The sequence below is a fragment of the Leptodactylus fuscus genome, chromosome 8 (assembly GCF_031893055.1).
Source record: "Leptodactylus fuscus isolate aLepFus1 chromosome 8, aLepFus1.hap2, whole genome shotgun sequence".
Classification (NCBI taxonomy): domain Eukaryota; kingdom Metazoa; phylum Chordata; class Amphibia; order Anura; family Leptodactylidae; genus Leptodactylus; species Leptodactylus fuscus.
The window spans coordinates 72,868,776-72,880,916 of record NC_134272.1 but is presented as its reverse complement, the minus strand read 5'-3'; the positions used below and the strand labels follow the sequence as shown (position 1 = coordinate 72,880,916).

Below are 12,141 nucleotides of genomic sequence, written 5' to 3'. Positions count from 1 at the left end.
GCTGAGCCCTGTGAACGCAGCCTAATACATTGTAGCAAACTGAGATGTCTATGGAATAATCCGCAGGATACGTACTGTATGTAGAGTAGTCATGAATAGTATAACATCTTACCCACAAGCCACTGTAGAGTTATCCATTTCGAAGATGGTTCCATTGACCCAGGTGATTGTGTCATTGATACACGTTTTGTTCTTATCCTGAAGAAACTGATTTTGTTTGTCAAAAGCAATAAATGTGTCAGTCATTAGACCGTAGATAAAAAGCATTATGGGCTGAGCAGCTCCATGGACTAAGGCACACACTCCCCCGACTACCATCATGGCAATGTCCTTGCTGGAAGCATAGCGGAACTGCAAAGAGACCAGACATCAAGTTTAACATACAGTTAAAAGGAGTGCGATACCACAACACAGCACATCAACTCAGCACTGCAGATAGATAGGTTACGGTCACCAGAACCCAGTAAATCTATCCAGCCCACAGATAGATAGGTTACAATCACCAGAACCCAGCAAATCTATCCAGCCCTGCAGATAGGTTACGGTCACCAGAACTCAGCATATCTATTCAGTCCTGCAGATAGATAGGTTATGGTCACCAGAACCAGCATATCACCCCAGCCCTGCAGATAGATAGGTTACGGACTCCAGAACCCTGAATATTTATCCAACTCCACAGTTATATAGGTTACAGTCACCAAAACCCAGCATATCTATCCAGCCCTGCAGATAGATAGGTTACAGTCACCAGAAACCAGCATATCACCCCAGCCCACAGATAGATAGACTACGATCACCAGAACCAGCATATTTATCCAACCCCACAGTTATAGTTACAATAACCAGAACCGCTGCATATCTACTCAGCCCTGTAGATAGATCGGTTATGCTCACCAGAACCACTACATGTCTACCCAGACCTGCAGATAGATAGGTTATGGTCACCAGAACCAGCATATCACCCCAGCCCTGCAGATAGATAGGTTACTGTCACCAGAACCAGCATATCACCCCAGTCCTGCAGATAGATAGGTTAGGGTCATCTGAATCAAATTCTGTTCTCCCCAGTGAATGAGGGTGAAAATAGAGTAAAATACTGCAATTTTGGTCAATATGCAAATCATCTTTAGGAGCAACATGGGCATTGCTGTATTGGGTCTCAGCCAACGTACAGTGCCTACAGTAAGTACATGTTCAATGCAGAGTTTATTGTTACATGAAAATAATATTGGGCATAAGGACATTACAGAGAGAGGACTCGCCAACAAACTAATTCTCCGTTCTAGATAATCCCTATAAGAAAAGCACACAGCCATACCCTTGCTACCTTATCATAGTGCAACTCCCCGCTGCAACCCAAATGTATTTCCACTTACCAGCTGAAAAAACCCAACTCGGATTTCTTTTTCTTTCTTTTTCTTAGTTTTTTTCTCTGATCTAGAAAACAAAACAACATGGGGGATTCATCAAATGGTTTGTACAAAGAAAAAAAGAATTTGTTCCTAATTTCATCGTAATAACTATTAGCCATACAAGAAGAAATATGCGTAAGTTACACTAAGTTCACACTAGCGTGAAAGAGTCCAGACAGCAGACAGCTAAAATAGAGGATACAAATGGAGCCCGACAGACCCCATTGACTATAATGGAGTCAATATAATTATATTGTCATACGGACACTGTATGGAGAGAAATGGCTATCAATATCTTCATTCTGCTTGCTTTAAGCACATATATACCGGTACTCAAATAAAATCTAATTTATTTTAATTAAATAGATTGATAACTGAGGCCTACTATTGATCATAATCAATTTATGTCTACTAGGGTTGAGCGATCGGGATCGGAAAAGATCGGATTCCGATCAGCAATCGAGTAAATTTCACAATCGCGATCGGAATTCCGATCCCGATCTTTTTAGGCAGGATCGCGTTCTGAGGTTTTTTCCCACAATGCTTTGCTACTGGCCAAGCATTATGGAAAAAGCTAACAATGTTAGCTAGGTCCCATAAGAATGAATGGATGCAGTCGGCACACAGCTTAACCCCCTGCGCACCGGCTGTGTCCATTCATTCAACACTTACCTGCACAGATCGCTGGTCCTGTTCCTGCTGTTCTTGCCTCTTCTCGCCTCGCTGCCCCCGCCTCCCAGGTTAGTGTTATGGACCTAGGAAGAAAGCGGGGCTTGTGGCTTAGGAGAATGTGGGTGGGTACTGGGAGGGGGTACTCCCCTCCCTGTACCCGCCCACACTCTCCTAAGCCACAAGCCTTCTTCCTAGGTCTGTAACACTAGGAGGCGGGGGGCAGGGAGGCGAGAAGAGCAGCGAGAAGACAAGCGAGAACAGGAGCGAGAACGGACTGGAGCAGCAGCAGCGATGTATGCAGGTAAGTGGACACCAGGAGGGACAAGTAGCCAGAGGATTTTTTGTCAATCACTACACAGCATGGAGTCTAACAATTAAAGCGTTCAATTTTTAGACTCCATGCTATGTAGTGAATAGGATCATTTTTAAAATCCGATCTTCGATTATTAAAAAAAATCCCATTGACTTGCATTGGGATCGAGATTGGGTTCAAATGGAAAATTATCGGAAATCAGATTTTAAAAACAATCCTGAAATCTCAAGATCGGCTCAACCCTAATGTCTACACATGTAACATTATATACAATATATTACTTAGGTATCTTCCAAATACATACCCTTCATGTAAGTACTGTAATTCTCCATCTGAAAAAAACAGTACATTGGATGGCAATAAATTAAAAGTGTCTGCAAGATGTCCTCTAGACATGTTATAAAATACTCGGATATGAAAAAAGCACTTTATGCAAGTTACAGATGTGAGATCACCCTCGCCTTAACTGAATTTAGTTTAGAACTCCAATTTATGAGAAAATAACCCGACCACAATAAGGACATCATGGCTGGTTATTAGGAGGACACTACATGTATGAGAAGATAACCCGACCACAATAAGGACATCATGGCTGGTTATCAGGTGGACACTACATGTATGAGAAGATAACCTGACCACAATAAGGACATCATGGCTGGTTATCAGGAGGACACTACCTGTATGAGAAGATAACCTGACCACAATAAGGACATCATGGCTGGTTATCAGGAGGACACTACATGTATGAGAAGATAACCTGACCACAATAAGGACATCATGGCTGGTTATCAGGAGGACACTACCTGTATGAGAAGATAACCTGACCACAATAAGGACATCATGGCTGGTTATCAGGAGGACACTACCTGTATGAGAAGATAACCTGACCACAATAAGGACATCATGGCTGGTTATCAGGAGGACACTACATGTATGAGAAGATAACCTGACCACAATAAGGACATCATGGCTGGTTATTACGAGGGGACACTACATGTATGAGAAGATAACCTGACCACAATAAGGACATCATGGCTGGTTATCACGAGGGGACACTACATGTATGAGAAGATAACCTGACCACAATAAGGACATCATGGCTGGTTATCAGGAGGGGACACTACAAGTATGAGAAGATAACCTGACCATAATAAGGACATCATTACTCATTACTGGGCCAGAAAAAGGCTGTAGCTCTTGCATTCCAGGGCAGTTCCATGGGACGAAAGAAGTTACGTTTTGTGTCCCTGTCTTAACTGTTTGGGTCCGCATCACTGCTCTTATCGAGCTAACTTCCCCACAATATTTATAAATGTTTGCATGAATTCTCCTTTAACTTGACATGAGTTCGGACATTTCCTAATAGAGGGAAACATATTTTTACAATTTGCCTTTGCGCAGCCTCTAGCCTCACAGTTATCTTAAGGCCAAAGGCTATTCACAAGTTATTATTACCTATGAGTGCAAGTACGACTATAGGTCACAGTACTGATCCTTCAAGGTCCTCTAAGTTCAAGCTAAATTACAACATACACGTTATATATACAAGAGATATGAATAATAAAGTACATAAGTCCACAATGGTGTAAGAAACACAAAAACATCTTTCAAGATACACATATAGCAGCACCTCTAAACAGACTATATAAAGCTCTTCTCATTGCCAGGATTTTGCCAAGGAGGAAGCCATGTCAGACTGGTCTAGTGGAAGACCATAAGATCTTCCATGGTGCTCAGTCTTAGATGTTGGCATCTGGACCAATGAGGACTTTTGTAATCTTACTTTAGATCACTTGCCTCTATGGTCCCTGTACTTTGCTCCTATTTGGTTGCAAACTTCTATTTATCATGAAACAAATTCAATACAACACTGTGATAGGCTAACAAAACCCTTGAAGGTCTACCATACACAACACAACCACTTGATGGCCACATTTAGAACAGATCCCCTTGTGATGTAATATCATAAAACAATATTGTCTTGAAAAGCTGATCATCTCATGAGACCTATATGAGGACATGTCTATCCAAGAGGAAAGATGAGGACGACACATCTGTATTAATAGTATTGTGCCCCTAGTGGGCCGACATCTCAATGAAATGTCAATTTTGGACAATGTTTAGCTTGTTTTAGGCAGGGAAATTCTATATTCTTGGTAGGATCCCATAAAAATAGTAGCTCCATGAGAAGTTTATTAGTTGTTGTTGTTATCATTTACATCTACATCACATGGAGCTGGTCTTTATTGGGTAAGGTTGAGTTACTAATGGGGCAAGACATTTTATTAGGCCAACAGTTTCCCAAGACATGAGTAGTGTCTGCTATAAATCTTGTTATTGACAGATATACATAAGTATAGAGCCAAGGACTATCTCAAGGTAACACAGTATATGGCAATCTCCGGCCTCATTAAGATCTGCAAAAGATTAGAAAGAAAAACTGGATTTACCGTTTGGAGAAGACTTTTGGCTTTCCATGTAGTTATCACTGTGGGAGATAAGATAAGGTTGATATTTTTATGACAATACGGAACATATCCATACATTAGGCAAGAAACACTGTAGAATGTTACAGGACATACATGGAAGAATTGTATCAATATTGATCCCTTTATTTCATGTGCACTCAGTATGTACTTGGTACAATTTCCAGGACAATATGTCCATGGTGAGCACATTCTGATGAGTTATAAAAGGTTGTGTAACTTCTCAATCTAAGCCCTGTATCAATAATAATAAGAATAATAATGCAACATAATGCCAGATGCAGACGTGCTGGGTTTACTCGCTCATACTATTACCTATGTGATAACGCCTATAGTTTTTCAGGTGAACTTCTTATATATCTCTAGTTCTGACATGACTTTTAGTAAATCCTGGTGTTCTTCATGTAGAAACAATTCCTAAACATACTTCCATAGACCTCTGTGCTGTGTACCCTCTGTTACTCCTCCCCGTTGTCACCAGTTGGGGGTGTATATCTATATAGTATGACACATCCCTTTAACAAGGGGAATGGCAACATCAAGTTGTCAAATTATTCATAAATATTCAGGAGGAATAACGGAGTAATGGCACTATGCAAAGTTAAAAGGTAAGGTCTTCTAGAAGTAACCTTATGGAGAATGGAAGAAGTCAATGAAGTAGACATGGTGACAGATCTTCTCCCAAAGGGGAATTTACCATACCCCATATTTATCCATAGGATACCCCACAGATCCTGAGAATAGAGGGAGGGTGTTTTGCTGCCACTGAGAATGCTGTCAGGATAAATATATGTATGACCCTACTCTTCGATGGACAGGGACAGGCTTACATTCAGTACATTCTGCATTCTCAGTATGGATGGGCAAAGATTCATTTTGGGTACAGGTGACTCAGGTCCCTCATTCATTTTGATTCATCTTAGCTCATCCGAAACATCCCTGAAAAATCCTGAGGATCCCTGGAAAATCCCTTTAAGAAAACCACAAGCCTTGCCTTGCTTCAGACCCCCTTTATTCGCTCAAGCCTCCACTTTTTTTAAAAAGAATTTCCCACTACAACATTTATGATATTTCATAAGTTATCTTATAAGTTTTTGATCAAGGACAATCATTAGCATCCATATCCCCCATCTGCAGAGAAGCGTTCATATCCCCCCTATGTATTCCTGATATTCTTTATTATATTCTGTGGGAGGGATAGAGGCAACTGATCATGATCAATAATCAAGATCCTGGTGACAATCTATGTAGGACTAACAAACAAGCGGTAACCCAAAATTTAGGCAAGATTCCAATTAGACATTGAACTGCACAGAAAGCATATATCTGTATTTTGTTGCATATATCTGTATGTTGTTGCACAGGTTCCTAGCGATTCTTGGGTAACTAATGAACATATAGAATTTTCTAGAGTGATACAATATCTCACTGTGTTATCTGTCACACTGGATTGTCCCTTTATCTTAAACCACCCATAGAAGAGAATAACCAAGAGTGACCTAATACACAGAGGTAATCTAAGTTCTATCCACTGGGAAAAAAAAAAAAACAGCCAATGTAGTGTTTTCCATTGAATACAATTTTTTTCACATTCTTACCCAATGCCATGTATCATAAGATTCTCGTCGCTCCCCTGAACAATCTGGTGTTTGGCTTTTTAAAATCCATCCACCCATTCAAGAGATACAGCCTCTGGAAGGTTGTATGTGAACTAGGTCTGATTCCCCATGTGGGCAGGGCCCTAAGAGAAAGCCAAAAGGTTCCCGCCCACTCAGAGGATCAGAGCTATAAACTTCCAGGAGCCGTATCTTCTGAACAGAAGGACCGATTTTAAACAGAAATATACCAAATTGATCAGGGGAGCAGCGAAAATCATTTGGTATATGGGATTTAGTATTTTGCACCCAATGCCAGATCCACTTTAAAGGGAGACTGTCAGCAGGAAATTCAGTATCAAACTAATGACAGTATCTTGTAAGGTGGCCTCAACGCTTTCCAAATATGCCCTCCTTATTCTGCATTGCAGCTCCAGTTTCATGAAACTCATTGTTTTATATTTATGCAAATTAGCTGACAAGGGCTTTAAGGGCGTTTCTTCTCCTGCTGGGGCTTAGCTCTCAGCTCTAGATAATTGTCACTGACAACCCAACCAAGTCCACCACCCATTGCTTGAGTGACATCTTACACTTTGTCATACTTTGTCTGCAGATAGGTGCGGTTATCTAGAGAGGAGAGTCCTAGCAGAGGGAACACCCCTAAGGCCCTTTTCACCTAATTTGCTTTTCCCTTAATAAGATATTTGCTACATTTTATTATATCCATATGTATATTTCATCCTCCATTGTCTTATATAGGGGAAATAGATCTCCATAATCGGAAATGACCATGATAGGGAGACAATGACAAAGCTAAATTTCACTCATTACTTTTTATGGAAAGGTATGTCCGGCAGAGGAACAAATAATCGACCATAGTGAATTGTTCATCTGAGGGATACGCTATTGCCAGAGTTGTATGGCAGCAGGTTACACTGGATTCGCACTAGCATCGCCTCCCCATTGGAGGACCAAGAACAATGTAGAAGCTGCCAGCGGTAACACAAAGTGTCCGAAAGACCCCACAGGGTCCATGGGCTGTCTGAACTTTTTCCTCCGACTTTTCCAGGTGCTGATGTGACCATCACCTTAGTTTCCTGCCCTGATTGAACACATTCATACTCATCTAGCCAAGCGTACATCTATATGGAGAACTGCTATTGAAGTTGTATGGGCGTCATAAACCAAATAGACTACTGCAAGCAAATTTTCAGGCTGTAAAAGTAAAAAGGAGAACTTACATATTCTACATCAATGTGACCCCAAAACACCAAAACTATATCACCCTACTATTAGGATAAATGCCCTCCAACGCAGCCACCACCACACTTTTACCGTGTCCATAACATAACACATCATCTGACGTACATTGAAATTTTTTTTCTCCCCTCCATATACTTCTTTGTAAAATTAGAGGCTCCCGGAGGTACCATATTGAGCCAAAGCCGTATATGGGCACCGTATCATGATCCTATATAATACAGATCTGTAATACAGCCATGTGATCGAGGTGTTAACGTGAGAAAGTAACCAACATAGACAACGCATAATGGATAAATCACAATGTACTCACAATTTTTGTTGTAGTAGCGATTACGTAGTCCAGGTTACTATACCAAATGTTTGCAGAGATGCGTCCGCTCTGCTCCCGGGATTTCTCGTCACTGCAATGAACTCCTTTATCATTAGCTATTAGTAAGTTTATCAGTAGTTCACACCCTATGGTAAAGAGCACACATGTCTCATGGAATGCTGGGTAATCTGAGACAACGGATGCCTCGCCGAGAATCCTTGCATTGTACTTGGCTGAAACTATCGATTCGCCTTCTTCCTGTTCTATTCTATATTTTATCACACGGGATGGTTAATCATTACGTGGTCGTTCTGTTCCAGACAGAAGGCAATAAATGTCCCATTCTTACAATTTCCCAAGTCGCAGACCCATGACTAAGTCTACGGTGAGTTAGAAAACCAGTAAATAACCAAATACAACAATGTCATTTTTCTGCCATCTTTATTAAGCCCATTGACCTTGAATGGGTTGGTAGAAGGACGGACGCCCACTACTCTATTCAAAGGGGGGGAAATTGGTCTTGTTCTTGTGGTCATTGGTCTATAGCAAGCAATGAAATCATATCCTGTGGCTGATAAAAGTCCGTCTTGGAACAACCCCTTTAAGATGACCACTTCTCTATGCCATACGAGGCATTACAGAGGATTCCTTGCTCTTGATCCTTGTATTAGGCAGAGCTCCCGTTCTGGAAAACTCAGTATAACCATATACTCAGTATGACCAAGCTTTCCTTAGCAATAATAGATGATTCGCGGAGGACAGAGCTGCTCGACCCGTGAAGAACAGCTGACAAATTTCTGACATTTGACACTATAAATAAAAATGGACATTTGATATATGAGTTGTATGTGGACGACTGCTGAAGCTTTTCCAGTGCTGATTCCTGAGGACCTTGTGACAGCTCTAATATCTCAATTGCCATGTTGTCAAGTCCATCTCATATAGCTAGACGAGGATTGCATAGAATCTTGGTAATGGTGAAGCTTCGATACAAAAAGTAAAATTTTGGGGACATGGAAATAAATCTTTCAGAGTTTTCATTATTTTGCATACATTTATACAATAAAGACAGATATCCCAAATATTCCCTTGACCTTAGGTAGGTGACTTTTCTAGATCCTTACCTAACATTAGTTTGTGTATCTGTTTAGTCTATTTGTTTGCACTTTGTCTGTCCTTGTCTGCATTATATGATGTGTATAACGCTGCTTATAGTTGTACATGTGGATGACTTCTTGTACTCTATAAAGTGTCACTTTGTGTTTTTGCCAAACCACTGAACGTTGTTTCATCTGCCACTTTCTGGAAAGAGGACGGCACAAGGATTTTCCAAAATGAGTTGTGTTTATGTAAGAAGTAGCAATCCAAACATATAGTAATAACGCTTCGGTCACACTGACCTTCTTTAGACATGGATTATGAGAAACTGCAAGTTAATGTCTGCTCAAGAAAAGGAGCCGCAGTACAACCAAGCAAGGATAGGATAGGAGGCATATGTATCAATCATGTCGATGTAACGTCTCTGCCTGTTTCAGTCTCTGCGCCACCTTATACTCGCACATTGCGGCGCAGGAAGTGTGTTCAATTATGATTCCTTCTTGTTGCTCTGTCTGAACACTGCTCTATTCTCTCATCTCTGTAATTGATTGATTTGATGTAATTGACAGCCGATCTGCCAATCAAGTCTAGGGCGGGTTCTGGATTTCCTATAAACAGGTTATCAGCCCACACAGGTTTGCTGGCTATTGTGACATTGCTGAGTGATTCTCTTACTCTTGTATTGTATTGTATTGTATTGTATTTACTGACTTCAGACCTTTGGCTTTCTTTGTTACTAATCTTTTGGATTTGGTTTGGTACTGTTTGCCTTTCTGGTTTGACCTTGGCTTGCTGACTCTGCTTCTGTGTTGCTTTGTCTTGTCCTGTTCTGTATAAGGGCCCCTTCACACGGAGGATACTCTGGCTGATTCGGAACATGTAAACGTTCCGAATCAGCAGCGTTTAAAGCAGGTCCCATTGCTTTCTATGGGAGCCGGCATACATGCGCTCCCCATAGAAATGAATGGGCTGCTTTTTCCCATTCATTTCTATGGGGAGCGCGCGTATGCCGGCTCCCATAGAAAGCAATGGGACCTGTTTTAAACGCTGCTGATTCGGAATGTTTACACGTTCCGAATCAGCCAGAGTATCCTCCGTGTGAAGGGGCCCTAACACTTATTCAGAGACAGCTGTGGCAAGGAGGATGGGTCAAGTTTAGGACTCGCTGTCTCTGTCTTTCCCTTCCTCGCTGCTTTCAGCAGCAGCACTGAGGAATTACTCTACCAGCAATTCCCTTACAGTCAATGTTTGCATGTGTCTTAAACTAAGAATCCCTTTCTTAGTTTGCAACATATTTATCAATCTGTCATATGGACCTTCATACATATGAAGTGTTTCTAGAGGCTCCAAATATCTGACTCATCATGAGATAAATATTTGGCGAAAAACATGTAGACAAAAGCGGTAGACAAAAAACTTAACTTGCAGGTTGTAAAGAAAAGATATTTGGCGAACGTATCAAAATCTTTACAATTTTTGGCACAACATAAGCAAACACAAATCACCTTTCACTTATTGAGGAGACAACAGGAATTTATGCGCACAAAGTAAATTGTCATAAATTCATGACACTATTTTATACTTGGTCTACTTTGCACAAGACAATCTGCGCCATATTGGTACTTTTCCAGTATCGCCTATTGGCCATGCAGCAGACGGTGCCTTTTTAAAGCCACACAATGTTCAGTCTCAGCAAGCTACGTACTGATTTAGGATGGGTGTACCAATTCATTTATTATTAGTGGAAAAGTCTCCCCATAAAAGTAGGTTTTCCCACACCTTTTGGATCTTCCGGCTGGCTCCTTTGCAACCATTGTTGTATCCATCTGCACAGTGTGATTCCAGGTTTGTGACCTGATTTTGAGGGCTAGTGGAGTGAACCTAGCGTGTTGCTTTGGGACGGCCGCTCTGGCGCTGAGAAAGGTTGCTCAAGGTTCAGGAAATTGACTGCCAAGCTGGACTGCTGTTGTAGATCACTGCGGCAATTGAACCACTGCTGTTAGCAAGTCTTTTGCCATTGCTACCTCTGTAAAGCACTGGTGGCAATGAACTGAACATTGAAGTCAAGTGAATCTCTACAAGCACTCATGTAACAGGGATCTGGCCACCCTGTCCTAGGGTAGATCATTGTAAGGGGAATGGATGGGCATACTTAGCTTTGCCCACCTTTTGATAGTTGGTAGTACTTTGGTCCCCTTACAATATAGCATCAAGATAGGTACTAAGTAACTGATCACTGGGATGGCAGGTGCCTGTGTGTTAGGATTGGGTCCCACAGGTTGCCATCATATATCATGCTCAGACGTATTGGAGCTGCTCACAAGCTAAGTGCCATTTCTCCCCTATTGAGCATGAGCGGTGAGGTCATCACCACCGCCCCTATTGGGCGGGGACTTCCCTTTAAATAGTGTGAGCTTACATGTTGAATAAAATCACTTCAAAGTCCACGGAGTGAATGACAGTAGTTTGCAGTCTCCAGTACTCAGGAAGGTTTCAGACTAGGCCTCTGTGGGGGGTGCCTCTGCTTCTCCTGGGTGCTATTAGGTAGGACCTGTAAACCCTGAACTGTTAGAGCTACACCAGGGCTAGGAGCGGTAGATGCCGTTCCAGGTGGTAGATCTGCAGCAGGTATGGTCTCTGAGATAGCCTATGTGTACTGTCTGACTTCATGTATGGCTCCTAGCTGTGTGCGGGAGCATGGGTGTTTGATGGCTCCAAGCTGTGTGCAGGACCATGCAAACTCCCCTGGTAACTCCAAGCTGTGTGCAGGAGAATGTTCTAAACTTCTGTGGTGGCCCCTAGCTGTCGCAGGGGTAAATGTATGTGTGTGCTGGCCTGGGGTGAGTGTTAACCCTTGGCAGCCGTGTGTTTTTCACTTGTACTGATGCACCTGGCCAGTGAGCTTAACTGGCAGGGTTTAGTTGCACCTTGTTCACATGGAGTGTTGCACAGTACACACTGTTCACATTGAGTTCAGGCTGCAGTGTCTTTG

The 12,141-nt window shown here is 41.8% G+C and overlaps 1 protein-coding gene across 1 annotated transcript in view; it reads right to left on the bottom strand.

The window, feature by feature from the left end:
• The window catches only part of LOC142216417 (bile salt export pump-like), a 42,552-nt gene extending 34,386 nt beyond the window's left edge, over positions 1-8,166 (bottom strand). Inside the window, exons 1-5 of the mRNA XM_075284223.1 lie at positions 8,052-8,166; positions 4,848-4,885; positions 2,702-2,729; positions 1,377-1,437; positions 113-351 (exon numbers count right to left, since the gene is read on the bottom strand). Coding sequence (XP_075140324.1) covers positions 113-351; positions 1,377-1,437; positions 2,702-2,729; positions 4,848-4,875 — 356 coding nt within the window. The 5' untranslated portion in view covers positions 4,876-4,885; positions 8,052-8,166. The remainder of the gene's footprint in view (positions 1-112; positions 352-1,376; positions 1,438-2,701; positions 2,730-4,847; positions 4,886-8,051) is intronic.
• Between the last annotated feature and the right edge of the window lie 3,975 nt (positions 8,167-12,141).